This window comes from Phocoena phocoena, chromosome 1 (assembly GCF_963924675.1).
Source record: "Phocoena phocoena chromosome 1, mPhoPho1.1, whole genome shotgun sequence".
Taxonomy (NCBI): Eukaryota; Metazoa; Chordata; class Mammalia; order Artiodactyla; family Phocoenidae; genus Phocoena; species Phocoena phocoena.
Window position 1 is genome coordinate 18,703,956 of NC_089219.1, and position 26,521 is coordinate 18,730,476.

Consider the following 26,521-nt stretch of genomic DNA (forward strand, 5'->3'; position numbering starts at 1 on the left):
AATGGATGAGAACTATGGGGGGGGGGGTGCCGACAGAGGGAGGGGCCGTTCCCTGGGTCCAGCATTGCCAAGATGGCAGCAACAGGTGGAGCTGTCCCCACCCCCACCCCCTCCCAAAGACAGCTCCTCCCCTCGGCTCCATCCCCACTGCAGTGGAAAGGAACTCATAGCTCAGGCCTGGTTGTATGGAAAACAGATCAGGGGAGGTTTTCTCAGCTGCTGGGAGCTCTGATCTGAATTCTACCTCCCCCCGCCCTGCCCACCACCGTGACAGGTGCTTTGGGGAAGACCCTCAGCTTCTCTCATCTGATTCCCCTTCTGAAAATGGAGATAGTGAGGCTGGGCCCCCAGACTTTGTGAAGACATGGAAGGGGTGTGACCTAAAAATGAGTCTTCAGTGCTCATAAGTTATCACTGGCGAAAATGGAAGTGGGTTTCTTCTCATCTCTCTACAGAGCCCCCTGCAGCAGCTACTGACCAGCCCCGCCCGGCCACAGTGGGGTATGTGCGAGGGTGTGTGCAGGGGTGTGACACAGGCAGGACAGGAGGGGAAGCCTTTTCCTCCTTCACTGTCCAAAGTTCTCAGGCTTCCCGAGTGGCCACTGTGGGAACTTTCTTCCCCATCTTTGCTCGCCCTGCTCCCATCTCAATTTTTTCCCCTCATGTTCATTCATACCTAGGCCTGGTGGGCACTGAGGATGCAGAAGGGAAAAGGTAAGATGCTGACGTTAGGAAATAAGCCCTAATCTAGACGGGGAGACAGGCAGTTATGAGGAAGATACACCTGAGCCAGGTCTCGGGGGATGAGCAGGTTTGGGGGAGGCTGTGCCCCAGTGCAGAGACACAGCTTCCCTCCTGGCCTCCTCCTGGGACCTCAGGGGGGGCCCAGCAGTACTGTGCCTGTCATTCTTCCTAGTGCCTTGGGGACCCCTCAGGAGAGGGTGTTGGGGAGAGAATGCACAAGTGAGCTCTTCAGACAAAATCTCAGTCTCCTAAAAGGGAACCCTCATGCACTACTGGTAAGAATGCAAATTGGTGCTGCCGCTATGGAAAACTGTATGGAGGTTCCTTGAAAAATTCAATAGAACTACCATATGATCCAGCAATTCCACTCCTGGGAATATATTTAAAAAATGAAAACATTAATTCGAAAAGACACATGCACCCCAGTGTTCATGGCAGCATTATTTACAATTGCCAAGATATGGGAGCAACCTAAGTGTCCATCAACAGATGACAGGATAAAGAAGATGTGGTGTATGTATACAATGGAATACTACTCAGCCATAACAAAGAATGAAATTTTGCCATTTGCAGCCACATGGATGGACTTGGAGGGCATTATGCTAAGTGAAATAAGTCAGACAGAGAAAGAAAAATGCTGAATGATATCACTTATATGTGGAATCTAAAAAATAAAACAAACTAGTGAATATAACAAAGAAGAAACAGACTCACACATATAGAGAACAAACTAGTGGTTACCAGTGGGGAGAGAGAAGGGGGGAGGGGGAAGATAAAGGTAGGGGATTAAGAGGTAAAAACTACTGTGTATAAAATAAATAACCTACAAAGGTATATTGTATAACACAGGGAATATGCAATATTTTATAATAACTATAAATGGACTATAACCTCTAAAGTTGTGAATCACTATATTGTACACCTGAAACTTATGTAATATTGTACATCAGCTATACTTCAATAAAAAATATTAAAATAGGGCCTCCCTGGTGGCGCAGCGGTTGAGAGTCCGCCTGCCGATGCAGGGGACACGAGTTCGTGCCCCGGTCCGGGAAGATCCCACATGCCGCGGAGCGGCTAGGCCCGTGAGCCACGGCCGCTGAGCCTGTGCGTCTGGAGCCTGTGCTCCGCAACGGGAGAGGCCACAACAGTGAGAGGCCCACGTACCGCAAAAAAAAAAAATAATAATAATAATAATTAAAAAAACAATTCTCAGTCTCCTGCCCTATTTGAAACCCCCTTCCTATGCATCTCCCTTCCTTCCTGGATGCAGCATTAAGAGCATCTTTGGGTGGAGACCATTTGATGGCTCTCTCCCATTTTTTTTTTTAATTTATAAATTTATTTATTTTTGGCTGCATTGGGTCTTCGTTGTTACACGTGGGCTTTTCTCTAGTTGCGGCAAGCGGGGTGCTACTCTTCGTTGTGGTACGCAGGCTTCTCATTGCAGTGGCTTCTCTTGTTGCGGAGCACGGGCTCTAGGCACGCGGGCTGCAGTAGTTGTGGCTCACAGACTCTAGAGCGCAGGCTCAGTAGTTGTGGCACGCGGGCTTAGTTGTTCCGTGGCATGTGGGATCTTCCTGGACCAGGGCTTGAACCCGTGTCCCCTGCATTGGCAGGCAGATTCGTAACCACTGCGCCACCAGGGAAGCCCTCTCTCCCATTTTATACCGACCCAACCTAGGAAGGGATTTCCAAGACACACATTTATACATTCATTGTGAGGAGTGAGTGTGAATCTGTTTTACAGCCAAGAGGTGTGGGCTTCCAATCCAGCACGAGACAGACATTTAAACTGGTTCTATAACCCCTTCCCCCCAAAGCAGCCTGATGGAGGTGCCCCCGCCTACTAGCTCTATGACCTTGGGCAAGTCACTTAGCCATTTTGGTTTTATCACCTGTGCAGTGGGGTCAATGATGCCTGCCTTGCAGTCTGATTGCTAAGATTCAAATAGGGAATGTGGAGCCTGTGGTGCAATGTCTGGCACCCAGCAACATTTGCTGAGTGAGAGCTCCACCAATAACTGCACGACTCTAGGCGTGCTGAGAGCTTTTTCTACCCCTCCTTCTGGGTGTGGGATTCCCAGGTACTCCATGTACCCTAACCCAATGATGCCCTCCCCCCTCCGGATGTGCCTTAATGAGAGCACAGCTAGCCCTCAGGCCATGAGGCTGAGCAGAGGTCATACTTGGAGGTATAGGAACCTTGGTTTAAATCCCAACCTCAGGACTTCCCTGGTGGTCCAGTGGTTAAGAATCTGTGCACCCAATGCAGGGGGCCTGGGTTCGATCCCTGGTCAGAGAACTAGATCCCGCATGTCACAACTAAGAGCCTGAATGCTGCAACGAAGATCCCACGTGCTGCAACTAAGACCTGGCACAGCCAGATAAATAAATATTAAAAAAAAAAAATCCCCACCTTTGGCACCTGTACTAATGGGGGGATCTTGGCCTCCTTTCTGGGCCGTTTCTTTATCTGCAAATTGTGTGCAAGCTCTAAGACAACAGGGAACTTGCCTGCCTGTCTTGTTCACTGTATCCCTAGCCCCAGGAACAGTGCCTGGCATACAACTGGGTCCTTGATATATGCTTTTTTCCTTTCTTTCTTTTTTTTTGGTCACGCCATGTGGGATCTTAGTGCCCCGACCAGGGATGGAACCCGTGTGTGCCCCCTGCAGTGGAAGTGCGGAGTCCTAACCACTGGGCCGCCAGGGAATTCCCCGTGTATGCTTGTCAAAAATGAACGAATGGGGGCTTCCCTGGTGGCGCAGTGGCTGAGAGTCCGCTTGCCAATGCAGGGGACGCGGGTTCGTGCCCCGGTCCGGGAAGATCCCACATGCCGCGGAGCAGCTGGGCCCGTGAGCCACGGTCGCTGAGCCTGCGCTCCGCAATGGGAGAGGCCACAACAGTGAGAGGCTCGCGTACCGCAAAAAAAACAAAAAAACAAAAAAACAAACAAAAAAAAAATGAACGAATGAATACCTATCTTGCAGAATGTTTATGATATTCAAATGAGGTTAAAATGCGTGAAATGCCTGGTATAGTATTTAACTCATGGCTAGTACTTCTTAAATATTTCATTCTTTCTCCCCTCCTTTTCCCTTTCGTTGCCCTCCCTGGACTTATGAATATTACGGACGATCATTTGAACCCTATTCCACCTGCCAACCATCCTGAACCTCCACACCATTGTCTGACAGCAACCAAACTGTTTTTGGCTGATGGCCCCACCTGGTGGTCAAGTGGAGAACTGTCTGGTCCAGTGCGTTCTCCCACTACCTCCTTTCTCCCTGCTTTAGTCTCCCTTCCCTCCCTCTGCTGCTCTCACACTTTAGTTAATTCCAGTTACTGTTCTTCTCCTACTAGCAGGTCAAAACGCATCTTCCTTATGCCCCTTCCTCCTTAGAGTGGGAAGGGAAAATCAGCTGAGGGCCTGAGGGTGTGGGGATGGGGTCTCAGAGCTGTGTCCCTCTGTCCAGGCTGACACTCAGACTGGGGATGGGCACAGAGGGATCCAGCCTTGCCCTCCCGGACTCTGGAGGAGCCCTCATCCCCGATAGCCCTATTCTCTGGGTGGAAATTCAGGCAACCCCTGTGTGTTCTTGGGGCTGGGGGTTTGGGAGGCCAGGGATCTGTAGCCATCCCAGGTTGAAATACCACCCCTTGTTGCAGCTCCCCAACTCCCACACAGGGGAGGAGATGGGGGTGGCTCTAGGGGGATGATTTGAGGCCACAGGATAGGAAAACTATTGGTATAAGAGCATGGTTCCCTCCACTTGCCTAAGAGGAATCATCAGAGTTTACTGAGAAGCTGGATTCCCCAGTCGCTATGGGTTCAGCAGGTCTGGGCTAGGGCTGAGGAAGCTGTATTTTTAGTAAGCTCCTCGGGGGATTCTCATGGCGAGGCAAGTTTAGGAAACCATCTTGGGCAAGAAACCCCTCTGAGCCACATTTTCCTCCTTTGTAAAATATCTGTAATTCGGCCTATTAGGGCAGGTGAATGGAAGAACAAGCCAGCGAGGACAGGAGCTTCCCAGCAGCGGGGTTGAGTTCCTCCTCCTCTGACTTCTCCTCGTGCAGCCACTGCTGGACTACTATTCGTTTGCTCCTGGGCTGGGTTCTGCCTGCCTTGGAGGCAGGTGATACCTCGCAGACTCACCTTTCTCTGGACTGCGTGGGGCAAGGCTGTGGAGAGTCCTGGTGGTGGAGTCAAAGCCTAGGACACTCAGGAATGCCAGCGTCCCAGTCCAGCTCTGGGGCCCTGGACACTCTGTCCCCTAGCTGGTAGCCTGAGCTGCCTGCCTGGGAGGCCAGAGACCTGAGGGGGTACGCAGCCTGGTGGGGACAGGGCCAGCCTGAGGAGGGTCACAGGACCCAGAGAGTCATGGACTGTAGGAACGACTGTCGCCCCAAGGAGCTTAGAGAGCTTTGTGGCCTGTGAGTTGGAAGAGGTGTTTATGGCTTTTAGTAAAAAATCCTCTGACACCCTGGCCCTCTCACCTGGTGAGAACAGTACAACTATTAAGCTGTTTTCCATGACTAAACAAGGTGAGACAGTCAACCTTTGGCCAAGTTCACCCTGAGTGACAGGAAGCAGGCTTGTTTGTAGTTTGGGGGAAGGGAGCAGTCATTAGGGCCAACGTAGCAGCTGCCAGGAGGAGAAAGGGCTGGGGGTGTTGGAGAGGGCGGTCCCTCCCTCCGCTATGGAGATATTGGGTCTAAACCAGTGACCCTGAAGAGATGTTAAATATTAATTACAAACAGATAAGGACAGTGCTCCCGGGTGCTGTGTCGCAGGGAGGGGAGGGGTGAAGAGGAGGGGGCACGTACTGGGTACAGAGGAGGGAGGGCATTGCACGCTCCGGAAAGGGTCTCACTGGGGCAACTGGACTTTGATGCTGTTTCTCAGAAATGTTCAGACAGGGCTTTGGGACAGGATGGGGTTGGAGGCACTTGCCCCTCGGGGACCCCATTGGGGCCCTCCCCTCCTGATGCCCCAGGAGTCTCATCCTACAAGAATCCAGACTGGTGTGGAAAGTTCCTTCTCTTGATGAAGACAAAAATCGCTAGGTTTGAGCTCCCGCTGTGTCACGGCCTCAGTGGGGGCCTGTGGGGGGGAGCCCCTTCTCCTCTCTGGGCCTCGGTTCCCTCATCATAGGGTTCACGAGAGACGCAGTGATACAAAGGATGTGACGGCGTGCTGAAAGCTCGGACAAGGACCCTGTGCCAGGGCAGGAGGACAGGGTAGCCCTGTGCTACCTCTGGTGGGGTGTCGGGGAGGAAGGTCCCCTGAGAATGCTGCTGCCACTCCCAAAACAGCTTCCACCTATGAACTCAAGGAGAAGGTTCCATTTGTCCCTGGACCCTGTTTCCTGCAATCCCTTCCCTCGCCCCCTCCTAGACAGTCCAGCTCCTTCAGCTTGGCCTGGAGCAATCCTGAGGAAATCAGGATAATTTAAGCCCATGAGAAAATGCCTGATTCAAAATCAAGCTGAATTGGGGGAGTGGGTCACTCCTGTACTGTCCTATTTTTTTAAAAATCACAACAGGAAATACTACGGTTTATTGGGCACTGCCCATGAGCCAGGCGCTATGAAACACTCTGCCGGCATTGTTTAATTTCATCCTCACCACAACCCTGTGAGGTCAGTGTTATTATCCCCATGACACAGATGAGGAAACTGAGATTTTGAGCCGTGATTCATTTGCTTGAAGTCACATGGCTTTTAAGTACTAAGTCCAGAATTTGAACCCAGGTGGGCTGAATCCAAGGCTGAGTTTCCAAAGTTGTGAAGTAGGTACAGTTTGTAGTTGTGTCTCCTTCAGTTGCCCCATGGCCCCGTGTTCCTTTCAAACCCCGCTGCCAGGATAGGGTCTGAAACTCCTGCCGACAGAAGGGGCTTCTGTGTTCTCCCTCCCTGGTGGACCTGCATTTCACTTGGGATAAAGCTTCTAGCAGAGGCATGAAACTGAAATGGTGCAATTCCAGGCAGCAGCCCTGGTCGGGGATGAGCCGCAGGCCGCACCCCTCCCTGGAATCTTGCCATCAGGCTGCTTCTGGACTTAGCAGAAGAGCAGGTTGTCCTGGTTCAGCCCGGTCTGCTATGAGGTGTCCTTTTTCAGGCTCCTTTTCTCACCTTTGGGGAACCACAGAGGAGGCAGAGGCCTCACTCTGCTGAACTAGATTATGAAAGTGGCCAGGAATGAAGAGAGGTAGGCTCACGGAGAACTCTGCGTCCAGCGTGTTAGGATCCTGGGCCCTGGATCTCCGGGAGGTCCCCCACATTAGCTCCTGCACTCTGACTGCCCGTCCTGCCCTGCAGAACTTGGCGGGTACATGCTCATTGGCACTCGCTCGTTTGTATATGATGCACTTCTGTAACTTCTCTGGCTGGAGCCCTTCTCATGCCTTTTTCTCCAAAGGGAGCTCAGCCATGGCAGGGGTCCGGCACCCTCCTTCTGCTGGTTCCTCGAGGGCATTCACCGGGGGCCGGGCTGCAGAGTGCGCAGTGCCGCTGGGTGCGGGAGTGACGGCCAAGGATGCGAGGTGAGGATGGGGACAGGAAGAAGCCCCAGGCCCACTCTGTTCCCGCTCAGGTCTCCCACTGTACCGTCAGGGCCAGGCCTCTGAACAGAGAGTCCAGCTCCACGGGCGACTCCAGGTCTGGGGCCCGAGGGCCTGGGCTCTGGGCCTCAGTCTCGGTTGTTGGACCCTCATCACTGGGACACACGAGGGACTCCAGCAAGCCCCAGGGACTCGGACCCTTGTCTGTGGGGGAACATGGGCGGGAAGGAGTCTGCAAAGGGAGGGACACGGGGTGACCCTCGATCTGGACAGAGGAGAGGAGGGGCAGCTGGCCCTTTACGTAGCTTCGTGTCCTTGGCTCTCCTCTGCGTACGACGTCAGAGTCAGGTTCTCTGTCCGTGTGAACCCCCAGATGCTGGTGGAAGGATTTTACTTCTTGGGGGTCCTCCATAGCCAAGGAGGTCACCTGCTGCAGAGAAAGGCCACCCGGGCTGCAGCTTCCAGCTGGTGCCTCTTTCTGGAGCTGACCTTTAGTTCCGAGGTGTTTGGGACCAGAGAGTGTCATAGGTGGGGAGTCTCTGCCAGAGCCTTCCCCGCATATCCCGTAGGAAGGAGGCCAGCTGTCCGGAGTGGCCTGAGGGGTGTAGGAAGGAGGCTGGGCCTCCGAGATGGCCTGGGGAGTGTAGGAGGGGGGTTTCGTTTGGGGGGTTACCTGAGGTGCATAGGACAGGGGCCCGCCCTCAGGGGCAGCCTGGGGGGCATAGGGCAGTGGGGGGAGTGTCTGGAGAGGTGGCCCGCCAGAGGGCCGGAGGATGGAGAGGTCCGGCTGCCCAAGGTAGGCGACCTCAGACAGGCCGTGTCGCGGTGGGGCTCCTGGAGGCTCGATGGGCCCGGAGACCTTGACTTGGGAATACTGGACAGGCTGCGCCAGGCCGCTCGGGCCACTGAGGTCAAAGATGGGGCTTAAGATGTGCTCCTGGATGAACTGCAGAGGCTGGAAGGTCAGTACGTGCTGGACATCCTGTGCGGGGAGAACAGTGTGCCCGTTAGGGTGTGTTCAAGCTCCCCGAGGGTGCCGTGCGTGCCGCGGTCCTCCGCAGGGCTGGGGGTGGAGGGGAAGGGGTAGACCACCTGGGGGCTTTTCCACGATGTGTGAGCCCTGTATCCCTTCCCGGGGATTCCTCTGAGTGCTGGAGCCTCTGTGAAGGGACAGGGCTCCCGGCCTGTTAGCTGAGGGCCGCTTCCAGAGTCTGGTTGTCTAGGGAGAGCGGGTAGGCTGTGGCTTCTCTAGGAGGCGGGCACTCTGGAAGCAGCTGGCTCGGGTTTGGGGTGCCCTTGGGGAATGCTCTCCAGGTGCTGGCTCAACTGCTCCTGAGCTCTGGGTCCCTAAGGGCCTCACGTGGGGAGAAAGGTGGGGAAGAATGGGGGACAGGGGCGGCCCGGAGAGTTTTACAGGAAATGGCTCATCTGGTCTTTGACTTGGAGGGGCGGATGGGCGTGAGCCGTCTCTGCGAGCCCCAGACTGTGCAAGCTCTGCAGCGGGCATGGCTGCTTTAACGAAGGTACAGCTCTGGTGGCCAGACTTGGGCTGCCGATGTGACGTGTATGGTTTGCAGGGGTTTAGTTTAAAAAAATTAGTTGCCAAGATTTGAACCATGGGAGATTTCACATTACAATCTGGAATTCTGACTTCGCTGGAGAAAATGTGAAGATGTGGCAACAGTGGGCCTGCGATCCCAGGTGGCAGTACCTGGGCTGCCGGTTCAGACAGGGTGTGCGCCCCCTTGAAGCCACGTGGTTTTCCTATTCCACGCCTTGTCTTCCTTCTCCCTAGCTCTCTTTCGCACACCGGGGGAGTTGCCAGCCACATCTTTAGGTTGGAGGGAGAAATGAGGGAGAGCCGGGGTCCCGGGGCCCGTGCCCTCCCCTCGGCCTCTCCATCCTCCCCGGGGCCCCTGCTCACCAGGGAGTTGGGAGGCGGAGGCGGCTTGGTGATGTATCTGTAGCTCAGGTAGCAGAGCACTGCGACCAGGAAGCCCATGGAGAACAGGAAGGCGCCGGAAAAGGAGTAGGTCCACGTCTGATCTAGGTGAGTAAGAGGTCAGAACGGGAAGGGTGAGGCTGCCATTGTGGGTACTGCCAACATGGGCCTTTTCCTCCCCTGCCTCTCGGGCCAGGCTTGGGAAGGCCTCTCCTACCCCCAGTACTTACAGGGCCCGGGGCGAGGGCACAAATGGAGGGCCACACACCATACGTCTAAATATTCGGAATTTCATCATGTTTTTACATTGTTAAATAAAATACGTTCTGTGCTCCCACCTTGACAGATATACTTTTCATAACAACCCAGAAGGCTTGACTTTTGATTCTTGGACGCCTCAGGGTGCTGTGCGGAAAGGTGGAGGTGCAGGGGGAAGCTCCCGCAGGCCCAGCCTGGCTCCCGCCCATACCGCCAGGGGCCTCACGCCCAAGGATATGGGCTCATGGCCAAGCTCATCCACGCCGCCTACAAATACCCACCCGCTGGCCACCCTTTGGGCCGAGGGCCTAAAGATCAACAGTGTCTGCCCTCTGGAAAAAAGACCCAAGGAGGAGATCTGCTGAGACTGGACACAGGATCTGGCCATCTGTATAGGGAATTTCGGAGCTCACAGGTTCCATGGGGATATGGCCATGTGGACCTAAGGACTCTTCATCTTGCAGGGAGGGCCATGGCCAGAGCGGGGCTGGAGCGGGGCCCTCTAAAGTGCGGGGCTCATAAAAGGGTCCCTCTTGCCTGGGTCTAAGGACAGTTCTGCCTTCCTGGTGGGGGCAGGGGAAAGAGGCAAAGGGAGGGTAGATGTGACAATGGGAGGGGTCTGTCCTCCCCACCTGTCTACCAAGATCTGAGCTGGGAAGACCTCACTCAGGAGGGAGCCTGGGGAGGCACCACCTTTTTGAAAACGGAAGGAGAGGATGGCTAAGGGCTCTATGCTGAGCCTTTTCCCTATGGCCCTGCATCTTTGGGATGGGTGTGTGCAGCCAGGTCTTGGCATGACACACTTCCTGTCACCAATTCAAGTGGAACTGGTGAGTGGCTTGGTAAGGAAGAGGTAGCTGGAGTTTTTGTTAAAACTGGAGATTTGTATTACCTGGGGGTCTTGACTCTCCAAGTCACCCTCCTTCTGTTCCTGGCCCCTGTGTGGCTTCAGCTTGGGGAGTTGATCATCAGTTGCCAGTGACCTTGGCAATGACTGTGAACCCTGGGAATTGCTGGAGCCTTTACTTCTAGCCCACTCCTCGCTCCTCCCCCAGCCCCTGTGGCTTGGGCCTCTCTCTTCAGCTTCCCACTTCAGCATCCCACTTCCCCTGTCACATGTACTTCCACCAGGGAGAAGACAGGACCCAAATGTCTCTACATGACATGCCTAATGTAACTGGAAAACTGTTGTTCCCTGTACCAGGACAGGACAGGGACTTGGAACATTTCTGCCATTTCACTCACAGGGAAGTAGGAAGAAATAATGGAAGCAACACTGGAATGTGGGGTGTTAGAGGTCTGGCTCAGCCGCTGATGAGACCCTCATCTTCTGCACGACCCTCTCTGGCCTCCATTGATTAATAACAGTACCCAGCGATGATTGAACTCTTACTACATGCCACGCACTGTGTGGGGTGCTCTACCAATGTTATCCCACCAAACAGATGGCCATGGGTGCTCACTCCTTACAGATAATGAAGCTGAGTCTCAGAGAGGTTAAATGACTTGAACAAGGTCACACAGCTACTCAGTGGAGAAGCCAGGATTGACATGTATAATTCCAAAGCTCATTCTCACAGCCACTACACAATGATGACTCCGTTTCCTCATCTGTAAAATTAAGATATGGGGTGAACCAACACACAGAGCCCTTTCCAGCATCAAGATGCTGGGATGGGGCTTCCCTGGTGGCGCAGTGGTTGGGAGTCTGCCTGCCTATGCAGGGGACATGGGTTCGTGCCCCGGTCCGGGAGGATCCCACATGCGGCGGAGCGGCTGGGTCCGTGAGCCATGGCCGCTGAGCCTGCGCGTCCGGAGCCTGTGCTCCACGACGGGAGAGGCCGCAGCAGTGAGAGGCCCGCGTACCGCAAAAAAAAAAAAAAAAAAAAAAAAAAAAAGATGCTGGGATGATGGTCCAACACATTCTGAGAGGTAGATAAAGGAGGGATTCTGGGCTCCAGGGATAAGACAGACCCCTGGATACACGGTCAAGGGCAGGACGTTTCATTATGATACGGAAGTAAGAGGAATAAATGTGCAGTAGAGGGGATAGGCTGTAAACAAAATTGCAAAGTGGTGATTACAGCCGAGGCTTCAGGATCAGGTGAACTAGGTTCACTGACCAGCTGTGTGGTCACCGGCAAGTTGCTTAACCTGTCTGAGCCAGAGCTCCTCCTCTGTAAAAGGGGGATAATGCTATACAACTTGCAGGATTGTTATAAGGGTTCAATTGGGATAATATATGGAAAGAATTTAACACAGCGTTTGGCAATAGAGTAGGTACTTAATAAATGGTAGGAATTGTTATTAATATACTTGATTATAAAGGATAAGGTGCTTTCTATATGTCACCAAGAAATAGCCACCATGAAGTATGATTCATTTAAAAGCAGCTACAGTCTTAGAAAAAAATGATATATCATGACCTAGATCACATAAGGACAAACCAACAGAAGGATATGGGTGGAGTGGCCCACATGTTGTCAATAAGCAGGAGGGCAGGGGCGGGTCAGGAATGAATGACAGTTATCTAGAAGGTCCAGGGGAGAGTCACAAATCATATACACACTCCCAACTCAGTGCCTGTGAAGTTGGTTTCCTTTTTCTAGTTCTCTTATTGCCAAGTTCTATTCTGGTCTTCATGTGGCCCTTTCCCCGGGAAGGGCATGCCCCGTGCATAGAGGTCAGTACTGGCTGTTCTTCCGCCAGGCATATCTTCCCATGAAAACAAATGCACTGGGACTCGGGTGGAGAACTCAGTCTCTTGTGGGCTTTTGGGGAAACCGATGAGCTGAGTTTCTGAACAAAGCTGAGAACCAGAACCTACCCTATGATGTTTCTACCAAGCTGCAGTTATACCCTCGGGCCCAGCCTCTAGCAGCTGCCTCGCTTCTATTCATCAGAACAGAAATCACCTACTGACATCATTAATCTAAACAAGATGACTAAGGTGGAGACTGTTTTCCAAATCCATCCAGTCCAATGCGATCGCTTTTTCCCTCCTCTAAACTTGGAGCATTACATTTCTATCTCTATGAAGATAAGCAGTAATAAAAACATCATGACACTTACGATGAGAGTCGAGTGGGATGGGACACCATCCCGCTGAGCCAATGACTCAAAACTCTTTCTATGGCAGTGCAGTGGTGAGAACGTGTTTTCTGGAATTAGGCCTAGTTCCATTCCTCACCACCTGTGCAATCTTGGGCAAGTTACTCAACCACTCTGAACCTCAGTTTCCTCAATGGAACAAAGATGCTTCACAGAAGTATGAGAACTGTGCTTCGTAGTGTCTGGTCCCTGGTTGGCACTGCAGAAATGCTATTATGATCAGTGTTATTTTTATTTGACTTTAGAAGGTACTGAGGGATCTTTGTTGTCTTCTCTGCTCTCCCGTCTGCAGATTATTTCCTGGGATCTCTCACTTGAGTTAACATCAAGGTGAATTTGCTTTGCCAGGATACACACGCAGCTTGCCAGAGAGAGGAAATTCAGATATAGGCTGGAGGGTGGAGATTAAACATTTGCTACGATAACCCAACAGCTAACTCATTTATGAATAAACAAATGTTGATTTTAATAATACACTAGTGATCCTTCTGTGGTTTTCTAGAGCACTGCCAAGCCTCACTTTGGTTACAGAGGGGGAAGCACAGAGTCAAGGTTTGAATTCAGGAGTCCCAGTTCCCTCTGGCTTCAGCTGGACTTACCTGGCAGCGTCTTCGCTCGGTACATGTAGGGGATGCTCTTCTTGGACCAGGTTGGAACTAAACTCATGATGGTCCCAAGGAACTCCGTGTCAGGGGTCAGGCCAAAGAACTCGAATTCTCTCTGCTTGCCTCCAAGGTGCTGAATTTGACAGAGAACACAGAACAACATCTCTTACACACCAGCCTCTATGTGGAGGCCGCTTACACCTCTGCCTGGGTTACTGCACGTAGTAAAATGGTACCACCAGCCACCCAAACCATAAACTGGTAGGTCAGTCTGCAGTGCTCCATTTCCATTCCCCCACCTTCTGCTTTCTCCCTAAATCCAATCAGATGCAAGCTTCACGCACTTTCACTTGGAACAGTGTCTGGCACATAGCATGCACTCTCTAAATACTAGCTGCTGTTATTATCACCACCACCATCATCAACACCCCACCATTCTTCCTTCTTCCAGTTCTCCTCTTTCCCCCCCTTCTGAAAAATAAAATATCAAAAACTCTTTGAATATCCATCCCTCTCTTGTCTCCTCATTGCTTCTGCCTTAACTGGGCCTCAATATCTTTGGCCTGGACTCTTGCAGTGGCCTCCTTACTGGTCACCAGTCTCTGGTTTTGTCCCTGTCTACTTCCAAATTTATCCTGGCGCCACAGTGATCTTTCTAAACGATTAACATAATTACAAAGCTCCTCTGTTGAAAATCCTTTGATGGCCCGGGTCATATAACAGGTCCTTGCTCCCTTTGTACACTCTTCCCTCCCTAGAGCCCGCTTGGTCCTTTAGGCTCTGGTGATGTTGAATGCCCGTCGCTCCTGCAGACACTCTGCTTCTGAAGTAAGCCCTTGCTCCTTTGCATCTGCCCATCCTTCCGCTAGAGCTTCTTCTCAGTTCTTGCCCTCTTGTATGTCTCGAACCTCTCTGACCTTGAACTCTTCCCTCGGCTGCCTCATTCCATCATTCTGGTTCTCCTCCTACCTCTCCGATTGTTCTTTTACTGGTTTCAGCCCCTCGGTGTTGTTCTGCAAGTTTCACTCTTCACCCGTTCTTTCTTCTCTTTCCACATATTTTCTCACTTAGTGATCTTTTCTGGACCTGTGGCTCTGGTGATCACCAATGTGCGGATAACCCCCAAACTGACCTCAGTAAGAGCTATGGAGTTCCTGGCACACACCGCCAGCGTCCTGCTGGACAGCAGTCTGTGGGCATCTCTAACTTGACACGTCCAAACATCCTGATCTCCTCTCTCTGGGTCCTGCCCCATCTCCAACCCCAAACCCCCACCTGTGTTTGATTCCCTAATTCTGTTCATAATGTCTCTCTTGTTCTAATGTCCAAGGCTCAAACCTTAAAACCATTCTTGACAAATCCCTCTCAAATCCTTTGTATCTGATTACCCTGAAATAATCCATAAACTTTTCTTTAAAGGGCCCGGAGCTATGTTCTTGGGAGCTTAAAAGCTAAGAATTTTCTTTTTGGTCCTTTGCGTTTCAGCTATGCCTTCTCTTTTCCAGGCACATGGCAGCCAAGGTTTAGGGTTATTTGTTGTTTTTTCTTTTGAAGGGGGTGAAAGTGGGTGAAGAAGTGTATGAATGGATTTAACAGCTTATTGTTTTGTGGAACTTATATGGTTGAAATTAACCCCAGTAGAGTTGTCAAGGCCCCAAGAGTCCTCCTTCCCCGGGTGTTCACTGCCGCCCCCCTGGTTCAGGCCCTTCTCGTTTCCAGCCTAGTACCATTGCAATAGCCCCCCTGACTTCCCACCCTGATCACTCTTTCATTTTTACATTTGATCTCTCCTCTTCCTGCTCCCAGTAATTTATAGCTTCTATTGGACCAACCTTCCATAAAATAACAGCTATAAACTCTGGCCAAAATAAAAACTACCTATAGGCATTGGAAAGTAAGTAAAAGCAGGCAGATACCAGAGAAAGGAGGAAGGGAATGGCACTGCATGAGTTTCTCTCTCTTTTTTAATGTCCTGTAGCCTGGAGGCAGGCCCCCATTTACACCATGTGGAGTGCGCGAAACCTAGATTAAAAACCCTGTAATCTTACTGGTCTGAGTAACCAGAAGACAGAGTTCAGGGCAATCACAAAAGCTGGAAAGTGAGGGAGAAATCACAGATAGGAGAGGTTCATAGAGAGAGAGCCTGAATTCTGTGTATAAACTTTGCCCAAATCCCTGGCTGGTGCCTAAAGTATGCATGAGCAGGGTAGACTCCAAGCAGCACAGCTAAAGTTTCAACTGAACTTTACTGAACTGAGATTTTGGAGTTTGAAGTTCAGCCAAATTCACTGCCTACTAAGACAAAGAAACAAACAAAAATCGATACTCTTTGGAGAATATGACAGAATCCAGACATATCATTCACAATGTCCAGGATGCGTTCCAAAATTTTTAGACATGTAGAGAAAGAGAAAATGTAATCCATATTCAGGAGAAAAGACAGTTAATGGTGACCTATCCAAGATGACCAAAATGTTTGAATTATCAGACCGTGTTAAAGTGGCTAGTATAACTATGTCCAGGAAGTGAAGGAAAATGTGCTCATGACAGAATGACTAGGAATTTTCAGTAGCATAAACTATAAATACTAGAGACTATAAAAACTAGAAACTCTAAAAATTAGAGAATTTAGAACTGAAAAATACAATATCTGAAGTAAAAATTCCCACTGAATGGTTTTAACAACAGATTGGAGATGACAGAAGAGTCAGAGAACTTGAAAATAGAATCCAGAGAATTAAATAGTGGTGACGGTTGGACAACTTCTTGAATATACTAAAAACCACTGAATCCTACACTTTAAAGGGGTGAAGTTTGTGGTATGTGAATTATAGCTCAAAATTTAAAAAGGGAAAGACTGTCAGAATGCTGTCTATAAGAGATACACTTTAAATATAAAGGCACAGGTAGGTTGAAAATAGATGGATGTAAAAAGATATACAATGAAAATTATAAATATAAGAAGGCTAGAGTAACTATATTAACAGCAGATAAGGTAGAGTTCAGTAAAAAAAAGTATTAGTAGTGACAAAAAGGGACATTTCATAATGATAAAAGGGTCAATTCACCAGGAGGCGATAACAATCATAAATGTGTATGTGTCTGATAATAAAGCTTCAGATATGCACAGAATTAAAAGGGAAAACAGACAAATCCACAGTCAAAGCTGGAGATTGTAATAGTCTCAGCAGTTAAGAGAATAATAGACCTCCCCCAAATCAGGAAAGACAGAGAAGATATGAATAATACTATTAGCCACCTTTATCTCATTGATATTATAGAGCACTCCACCAAACACCCGCAAAATACATACTCTTTTCAAGTGCACGTGGAACGTTCACCAAGATAGCCCATATGCTGGGCCATAAAACAAGTCTCCGTAAAGGACTGAAATCATACAGACTATGTTCTCTGATCACAAACTGAATTAAGTTATAAATCAATAACAATAAAATATTCAAACGCCAAATATTTGCCAAAAATTAGTTGTGATAAAGACTCTCCCTGCTCTGTAATCTCTAATCGCTCCCCGACTACTGAAATAAATAAAGATTCCTCCATCCGCCCTCCCGACCTCTACGGCGTGGTCCCAGCCTGTCTTCTCAGGGTTAGCATTGCTCCTCTCCACCAGTGTTTCTCAAACTTCAGAGTGAGTAAGAAGCACTGGGCTGCTCACTAAAATTCAGATCCCAGGGGTGCAACGCTAAGGGGGCCCAAGAACCTGCATTTTATGGGTTTTTTGTTTGTTTGTTTTTTGGCCGTGAGGCATGTGGGATCTTAGCTCCCCAGCCAGGAATCGAACTCGCACTCCCTGCGTTGGAAGGCGAAGTCTTAACCACTGGACCGCCAGGGAAGTCCCCAAGAACCTGCATTTTAAACAAAGGCTGCAGGAGATTCTGATGCCATTGGTTTGGGACCATGTTTTGAGAAACTATTCTACATGTCCCTACGCTTCAGCCCAAATGGGCAGTTTTGTGCTTTCCAACAATATCCTAAGCGTTCCTGCTTCTCTCTCTGATCACTGTGGGACAGTGTAGGCCAGTGGAGCAGGGAGGGGAGGAATGTGGGCTTGCAACAAAGCTGGATTTGAATCTTGACTATGCTATTATTTGCTGAACAATCTTGAGGAAGTGACTTAACCTCTCTGAACCTCTGTTTTCTCATTCAGAAAATGGAGATAAGAGCAACTACCTCATAGGTTTTGTGACGAAGATTAAATGACACAATAAGCATATATCACCTGGTACACCTCAGAAATTGATATCAGCACCAGAAAGTTTTCTGTTCTAGAGGTCTTTCCAGATCTCTCTGAGCTGACATCTCCTCTCTCCCCTCCCAGCCTCCATTCTGTCCCACACAACACTCTTATTTCCCTCTACCTATAGCTGTATGAATTTGAATTCTTGTTTTAACTCTCTCCTCACCCATTAGATTATAAGCTCCTTGAGTGCAGGAATAGTCATTCAATGTAATTATGAATTAGTGGCACACACTGCCGGGGGAAACACTATATATTTTATTTTTTGAATACAAAAACAAATGTATAACATTTGACAATTTATGCCTTTGCCTTCCACCTTTCAGTATTACTGATCTTAAGACACTGTATCCAGTTCCCACGGAAAGTGGAGAACCAGCAGAAAGAACTGCAGCAGTAGAAATGGATTCCAGCATTTTCCAAAGTGGACACCTGAGGATGTTAATAGAAGTTGTTCCCCTGGATGTTAGAAGGCATTAGGCAAGAAAAGAATACATGTAATGCAAAATAAAAGGAGTTTCTCTGATCAAATACATGCTAGAGAAGTTGTATTAAGCAAATTGAAACTGGAGTCTTGACTTTGCAGTACTTGTCAGAGGCTTTAGCATGCTATCGTGTGTGTGAATCTACAAGAGGTAGGCTGTAGACATGTTTTGGGAAATGCTGATTTATAGAACACATCTCCTTTCTACTTGAAGCAATGCAGAGAGGGAAATGGGTTTCTGAGACAGGGAAGGACCAAGGTGGCACATATATTTACCCTTCACTTACCATTTGGTAGGTGTGGTTGATGTGCAGATCTAAGTGATAGAACAGGTCCTGGAAGATGTCCTCCAGGGTTAGCCGGTGGCCATTCCCTGTGTGGATGGGCGTGTAGGTGGGATGGACAATCAACTGGATGGATCTCACCTTGGGGATACAAGTCACATCAGGTGGTTTGATGATAGCTGGAAAAAGGGAGAGAAAAAAAAGAAATGAAAAGTTAGAATCAGCCAGAAGTGTCTGAGAGGCTGCCTTGGACCTTGGGAAATGACTGCTTTCCACCCCCTCCCACCCCAACCCCAGCCATGCTTTTGAAAGCATCAGCTAAATGAACAGGTGAGAAAAGAAGCAACTGGTGTTTGGGTGTAAACAAACACCAGTGACCAAGGGTGAGTGGGAAGAGCCCAGGGAGAGGGACCCTGGACCCCTAGGCTGATCATACCCTTGTCCCAGCCTCCACACATCCCTACCTGAGTCTTCCGGGAGCACCTGCCCCCTAGTCTACTGGCAATGACAGCTTTGGGGACTGATGGTTCAACTACATATCCAAACAATGTTTGCAGTGCCCAATATTACTGTTTTAGCCTCAAAGGCCAGGCCTAAACTTCAACCTCTCTCAAGATGGAATTTCCAAATAACCAAACAACCTTGACTGGTTTATAGACCCCTTTGGGAATTTGAATGCTATGGTTTGAATGCTATGGCTCTTTTCTCCCCCAAAGTGTACATATACAAAAATCTTGCACTCAGTTTCAGGGTTTCATGAACCTCACTCCCCCGAAACTAATTTATAGAAAGTCCCCAAGACTCCATTGACCTCCAGGATTAAAAAGATCTGAGCTAGAAGAATGTTCGTTTCAGTGTTGTTTATAAAACTGAGTTAAGGGTCCTCCAAAAAGGAATTAGGGAAGTCAATTAGAGTACCTCCATAGAATGGAGCATGTTTGCAGCCGTGAAATATGGTGTTGTGGAGAAATATTTAATGACGTGGGCAAATGTTCACGATACCATCATATAAAAAACAACTAACCAACCAACCAGATCACAAAAGAGTAGATACAGTTGCTAGTAGCTGCGGTTATGTTTAAGTGTTCAGATGAGTTGGGCCTACTTTTATTTTTCTTTGTGTGTTTCTATATTTTCCAAATTATCTACAATAAGTATGCATTAACTGAACAAGCCAAGAAACAATATAAAATAACTTGTTTAACTTTATTTTTTATTTTCTTAAGAAACCCTGTGGCTTTTAAATCAGTTAGTGAGCATCACCTACTTAACACGTGTGAGGAGTTTGGCAACTCATCCATCCATCCATTCATCCATCCACTCAATCCTTCAGCAACTACGTATTGAGCATCTCCTACGTGCCAGGTGCTATGCTAAGGGCTGGGAACGCAGGGGGTTCCGCTGCCACACACGCCCTCATGGAGCTCACTTTCAGGAAGGCAGGCAGATGATGTAGGTGCCAGCAAACCCAGTAACTGCAGATCGTGATCTGAGCTCTGAAGCCAGCGAACAGTCCATGGTGACAGAGAATAGCAGACGATGACCTAGTGAAACGGGGCTGTTGAGGCTGGCGGTGGGGATGCTCACGTAGGAGGTAAAGAAGCCGAGACCAAGACCAAGGATCGGAAAAGAGTCAAGGCAGGAGTAGGAGGACCGAGTTAGGGGGGCCTTGGTTGCACTCAAGTGGCAAGATTAAGGTGGTCTGAACTAGGGAGGTGGGGATGGAGATGGAGAAAGATGAAAGACCACACTGGGGATGCTATCCAGTTGAGGGCGCCTTCCCTAAAAAGCCACATCCCTAACTGGCCCTGGGAGGCAGAGCCCTTCTGGGCCCTTAAGAGGCCATCCTTTTCCCGTCCCACACCCGTTGCAATGAGGGGCTGGCACTCACTGTGCTGCAGTGAGCTGAACCGGTCGGTCATCTTAGTGGCGGACTGGCCTCCCGCGTCGATGGCGGTGACCCGGGCGTAGTAGAAATCCGTAAGGTTGCCTGTCTCCACGGTAAGGTTGCAGGATTTCCGGGTGATCCGCTGGCAGCCCTCCTTTGCCTGCCACTCTGTCTCTCCATAACTGTGGGCAAGGGAAGGGCCAGAGCACACCTTTCATGAACAGGCTTGGAACCAAGCCTGTCGTTTATTAATAATGGTAACGATATTGAATATTTACTTAGCACGTGTACCCAGGCCCTTCATGCGGGTGATCCTCACTACGGAGCTGTGAGGTTCATGCATTATTCTCCCTCCTTTTCAAGTAGGGGAGCTGGGGGTTAAGGAAGTAAAACTTGCCCAGGTGTTTGAGGTATGCATGCAGGGAACCAGGACGTGAACCCAGCCAGCCTGAGGTCACCTTCTGTGCACTGTTAGCCCCATCGACAGATGGGGGACCTGGGCCTCAGAGAGGGCAAGTGCCTTGCCACAGGATGAGGTGGCAGGACCAGGAATGGAACCCAGGTTTGCAGACTCCTGAGCCCATGTACCCTCCTCTCCTGCCTGGGAGAGGAGATGAGCGGGAACGGGGCGGGGTGGGGGCCCGGGAGGGGGTGGGAACGACTTTTCGTTGATCCAGTCTAACCCAGTATAAAGCAGTGATTGGGAGCTTGTTGTTTGCCAGGCACACGTGCTGATGAATGTCTCATGGGACCCACCTAACAACCCTATAGAGGAAGGTACTATTGCTGACTTCACTTCATGGATGAGGAAATGGAGGCTCGGTGAGGTTACCCAACCGCCCGGAGTTATAGGGAGAGAGCTGGTGTCCGCCCTCAGAGCCCGTACTTGTAACCATTATCCTAACCTCCCCCTGCAGAAGAAACATAAAGGAGCAGAGCTATGTCTGGGGGAGGGTCGCTGTGTGACCCCAGTCCGGGCGGGGGGCGTGGGGACATAGGAAGAAGGAAGGGTTTTCTTGGAGGGGTTGGTTCCAGAGCAGAATCAAAAGGGCTTGTGTTGGAGGGACGCCTACGTCTTGTACTGCACACTGTAGACGGTGTCTGGGGCACTCTCCGGCCTGCTGTCCCACGTCAGGATGTTTTCGAAGTTGCTGGACTGGAATTTCACGTGCTGAAGAAGATCTGAGGTGTCCTCAGCGAAGTGAGCTGCAGGAAGTGAGAGAAGGGTGAGCGGAAGGGCACGAAGACTCTGCCCCGGCCCTGTAGCAAGCTACCCCCCCCCCCCACAAAGACTCTGCCCCGGCCCTGTAGCAAGCTACCCCTCCCCCCCCAGGGGCGAGCCAGCGCTCACTCAGAGGAGAATGTGCTAACTGACCAGCCCCGCTCCCCTTCACTTCTTTTTTCCTTGGTACTGAGCTATGATTCTCATTCCATGAAATGCGCCACTTTAGGGCATACAATTCTGTGGTTTCCTAACATATTCACAAAATTGTGCAACAGTTACGGCTAATCTCGTCCCAGGATGTGCTCATCGCCCACAAAGAAGCCTTGTATTCATGAGCAGTACCCCCATCCCTCCCCTCCTCCCAGCCTCAGCAGCCAATAACCTGCTTCCTCCATGGATTTGCCTGTTTGGACATTTCCTGTAAATAGAGGCATCCAGCATGTGGCCTTTTGTGTCTGGCTTCTTTCACTGAACACCATGTTTTCAAGGCTCATCCATATTACAGCATGAATTGGTACTTATTTCCTTCTATGGCTGAATCATATTCCACTGCGTGGATAGACCACATTCTGTTTATCTTCTCATCAGTTGATGGACATTTGGGTTGTTTCCACTTTTGGGCTATTTTGAATAATGCTGCTGTGAACATTTGTGCACAAGTTTTTAAGTGGACACATGTTTTCAGTTCTCTTGGGTGTACAGCTAGGAGTGGGATTTCCGGGTCGTACGGTGATCCTATGCTGAACTTTTTGAAGACCTGCCAAACTGTTTTCCAAAGTGGCGGCTGCACCATCTCCTATTCCCACGAGCAAAGTTTAAGTGGTGCAATGATTCCATATCCTTGCCAACACGTGCTGTTGTGTTCATTCATTTCTCAACACCGTCTGAAGTTAGCGTCCTCACCAATGGAATATTTTTTTTTTTTTTTGCGGTCCGTGGGCCTCTCACTGTTGTGGCCTCTCCCGTTGCGGAGCACAGGCTCCGGACCCACAGGCTCAGTGGCCGTGGCTCACGGGCCCAGCCGCTCCGCAACATGTGGGATCTTCCCGGACTGGGGCACGAACCCGTGTCCCCTGCATCAGCAGGCGGACTCTCAACCACTGCGCCACCAGGGAAGCCCATCCAATGGAATATTTTAGAGGTATTCAACTAAATGTTGACTGTCGAAGAAGTAACTTGCCCAGAGTCAGTAATTTCAGACAACGGTGGAGAAGATGTCCGTGAATTCCTGCCTCTCTGCTGCTTGAACCAATCCCTGCCCACCCTCCACATTCCTTCTGAGGAGGGCAAAGGCACCTTCCCCAGCCACACGGATTTTGTAGGAGGTGGATTCTGACTGAGGCTACATATGGGCAGCATGACCTTGGGGAAGCTGTTTAAGCAGCTAGAACTTCAATTTCTTCAGCTTTAAAATGGGAATAATTGGACTTACCTAAAGATAAACAATAATGACCACAGCAGCAGCTGACATGTCTGAAATGCACGTAAAGTGCCGGGCACTGGGCTAAGTCTCCTTATCAAATCCTCCTGACAACCTGATGAGGCAGGTACTATCATTATGCCCATTTAATGGATGAGAAAAACTGAGGCTCAGAGAGGCGGCCTGCAATGCCCATCACAGTGTTAGGCTGCTTGTGGGGTGGATACAATGGGGCAAGGAAGGGGCAGCAAAGGCCAGAGCCCCAAGAAGAGGAGCCGGAGGGGGCACTGCCCCCGAAGCAATCTTCATTGTAAATGAGAGCCCTTGATTTACAAATCTCTTCTCTCAGCCCTCCTAGCTCGGTCTCTGGAAAGGAAGAGAGCGCACGAAAATGGCAGCCGGAGTCAGCAGCTGGCTCTGCGTGTGCTCAGAGGTTGACTGGGGTGGGAAATAAACAGGTGCAGATCCGGTTCAGTCAAGGCCTTGAGGTCTGAGGGTACACGTGTCTTTGGTATGATGTGTGTACCTCCCTTCCCCCACTCCCCCGTGATCGTGTGCACCAGCAGGTCCAGAGTGTGAGGGAGTGGAGGGTTATTCACCCCTCCACCCCAAGTCTACATACGGTATTTCTGTAAGGGAGGCATTTGTGGGGAAGGGGAAGTATATTAGGACAGTCCAACCCTGCTGTGCATCCACATGTTAAACCTAAGGCCACATTCCTCTTTCAATCTGGGTTGACCAGGCCCAGCAGCTGCAGAACTCTTTGTGTTCCAGGCTTCCTGGAGCCCCCAGAATGGGGCCTAGGGCACCAGGGGGCTCCTTCTGCCTCTAGCCAATGTGATGGATGTGCTGCCGAGACTCAAGTTGTGGTATCTTAGTATCTTGTTTGGACCCGAGTCCGGGCAGAATTGGGGTCTGTTCTGGAGGGAGGGGCATGGGTTCAGGGCTGGGTCTTAAGTTGAGGGAGGGAGTGCACTTGAAGTCCGAGCTCAATGGTGGCTTTGGGCGAGGTGGTGAGGTCAAGGGCAGGCAAGAGAGAGGGTGGGATTTGAGAGAAGGCCAGGGTGTGTCTGGGGGTGGGCTTGGCTAGGGTCTGCTGTGGGAGGGTTGCTGGTTAGGGTCAGTATCCTGGGGGGGCATGTGGGTTTGGAGGAGGTAAGTGGCTGAGGTTGGGACATGCTCGGGTGGTGAAGGGCCCAGGTTGGGTGGAGGTTGGCACCACTTTTCAGGAGGGAACTCAAGCTGGCTTCCTGAAGTCGTGTGGGTGGACCTTGGCTGGCCCCTCTCTTTGAGGAGGTGTTGAGGGCTAACAAGATCTTCTGTCTCCTCTCGCCCACTCATTCCTTTTCCTCCTCAAATCCATCACCGGTTCCTCAGCCCACGTCGGTTCTGCACTTCCTGGGTGAAAGTCTACATTGTGAAATCGTGGGGAGATATGTATTGTCTAGAAACTGACAGCCTGGGAGATGTGATCAAAGGAAGTTTTCTCATTCGCTTGAAAAAAACAACTCTATGTCAACTAGTTGGGAAGCTAAGGACAAACAAACAAAATCAGTTCAAACATGTTCTGGAATCAGCCTAAGAATGCCGGGGGTGAAGGCACCTGGGGCTCTAGAGTGACCTTACTGACTCCTAACAACCTCCTAAGGGCTGCTTCCCCTGTGTCCCCCATCGTAAAGGGCCAAGAGCCTCTAAGTCTTCCAACCAGAATGGGTGAGTGTCTGGAAGGACATGTCTGAGGTCTCTTGGGAGATGCATCAAGTCTCCCTAGATCGCAATGAGTCCAGTGTGCTGTGAATGTTCCGTTTGATGCCAGGGGGAGGACGGACTGGAGAGCCCGGCTGGCAGCTGGAAGCCCTGTGGACCTGGTCAGCACCTGCAGGGCACAGCTGTGGCCCTTTATGGCCTCCATCCTGCCCTTAAGGTAGAAGGGGTCTTGCAGAAGCCAGCCCTCTCCGTTCTTCAGTCAGGACTATGCGTTCACTTCCTCAGAGATTTCCCTGAATTTTTTAAACATCTCAGGGAGCAGAGAGACAATCTAGGATCTCATGCATTGGTCTGGAAGTTCTCCATAATGATACATCAAAACAATCCACTTTATTGGATTTGAAAACTGTGCCCTTCCGTCCTGTTTTCATAAGAGCTCTGGTCTTTTAAGACCTATTAATGCAGCAGACCTGGGCCCTCTGGGAGAAAATGCTCTTTCAGGTCTGGCACGAGGGGCTGGAAGAGGCCCCCTCAGGGGCATGGAAGGAGGCAATGGCTGGACTCAAGCTTTGTCCTTCCTGATGCCCCCTCACCTCCCCATGTGAGGCCAGTGCCAGCCAGAAGCAGAGGAACAGAGGTACAGTTTCTACCAGAAAGATTTGAGGGATCCAGGGATGTCTAACTCCCTTAAGCTAATTCTCCAACCACTGGAGGGGGGGGGATCCACACCCCCAGTTCAGACACGTGGCTGTATCTCCAGAGTCTTGAGGGTCAGTTGAGTCTCTGAAGAGCCCAGGGTCTGAGGGACCCTCTCACCCTTCCCAGTAACCCGAGCTGGCATCTACTTCTCCAGGGAAACTCGACACCCAGGTCAGCCCAGCAGAGAAGAAATTGAAACTGGTCGTGCTGGGGCTGGATGCAGTCCTAGGGGAGGCGACTCTGATCATTGGCTCCTGGATGGGGGTCAGGTCTGACCACAGGGTGACCGGCACTCACCGACTAGGGATCCCGCCGCCAGGATGACCAGCAGCATCCTCATTGGGACCCGGCACACAGCCCTCTTTTGGTCTCCACTCTGGACTGAGCACAGAGGGAGGACTGGGAAGCTTTGGCGCCTTGGCAGCTGGCTCCACCCAGGCATGAGGGCGGGGAAAGGAGGGGAAGGTGGGACCTGAGCCATGGGGAGCTGGGTACAAAGGTACCTGGCCCATTGCTTCGGAATTCCAGGTTCTGGGCGGGATCCAAGGGAGTTCCCTTCTTAGCTGCAGAAAACAGCAACAGTGACAGACTGGCTTGTTTATCTGGTCTGGTGGCTGATTCATCCCAAGATTCTTCAGTCCTTATTAAGGAACTGAGAGGCAGAAAACGTAAAAATAATCCAGGACATACAGCCTTATCAGAGAGCAGCTTGGCACTGGGTATCAGAAGCCTGCAACTTACAAATACCTTTTGCCTCACTGATTCCATCCTCAGGAATTCACCCTGAGGAAAACAACTGGAGCAGATGAAGGAGCAGGAAATATGTTCCGGAATGTTCCTGGTGGCAGAGGAAAAGCTAGACTCCTCGGCCTCGTTCTGGCAGGAGGAGATATAGGGTGTCTGCTGCCCCTGCTTATGCCGCGTATTAAAGCAGGTCCGCCATGCTGGATGCTTGAGGGTCAAGGGGGATGGCACTCCTCCTAGAGAGGCTGCTGGGGGTGAGAAGTCCAGGCACTCCTACACTGAACCTTTGGGGTCTTGGAACTGCAAAACGTTAGGAAAAAATGGAACAGAGATTTCAGCGACTCTTACTACTGTGCTAGAGATGGGGGCAAAATTCAGGAATGGGCCTTCGGTTTGTGACAATGAAGGCTCAAACTGCTCACCCAAGCTGTTCCACCATGTGGAGGTGTATCTACAGGGATAACATGAAATCCACTGGGATGGGTGTTTAGGAAATGATTTTCCTCTTCTTGCTGGGCCTCAAGAGAAGATTGAAGGGGCCTGGACTCTGCTTAGGGTAGACATGATCAGAGATCTCTGCCTCTGGG

At 50.5% G+C, this 26,521-nt stretch overlaps 1 protein-coding gene across 1 annotated transcript; it reads right to left on the reverse strand.

The window, feature by feature from the left end:
• Window positions 1–7,337: 7,337 nt before the first annotated feature.
• Window positions 7,338–25,530, reverse strand: IL22RA1 (interleukin 22 receptor subunit alpha 1). Its single transcript, XM_065893492.1, has 7 exons — window positions 25,488–25,530; window positions 21,213–21,345; window positions 20,143–20,321; window positions 18,255–18,430; window positions 13,220–13,358; window positions 9,234–9,355; window positions 7,338–8,291 (listed from the first exon to the last, which is right to left on the reverse strand). The coding sequence occupies exons 1-7, from the start codon at window positions 25,528–25,530 to the stop codon at window positions 7,338–7,340; spliced, it is 1,746 nt and encodes a 581-aa protein (XP_065749564.1).
• Window positions 25,531–26,521: the final 991 nt, after the last annotated feature.

Coding starts and splice junctions, on each gene's coding strand:
- IL22RA1 (XM_065893492.1), bottom strand. CDS start 25,530: ATGAGGATGCTGCTGGTCATCCTGGCGGCGGGATCCCTAGTCG. Junction 21,346..25,487: donor GGCGGCGGGATCCCTAGTCG/GTGAGTGCCGGT, acceptor CACTTCCTGCAG/CTCACTTCGCTGAGGACACC. Junction 20,322..21,212: donor TACAGTGTGCAGTACAAGAC/GTAGGCGTCCCT, acceptor CCTTGCCCACAG/TTATGGAGAGACAGAGTGGC.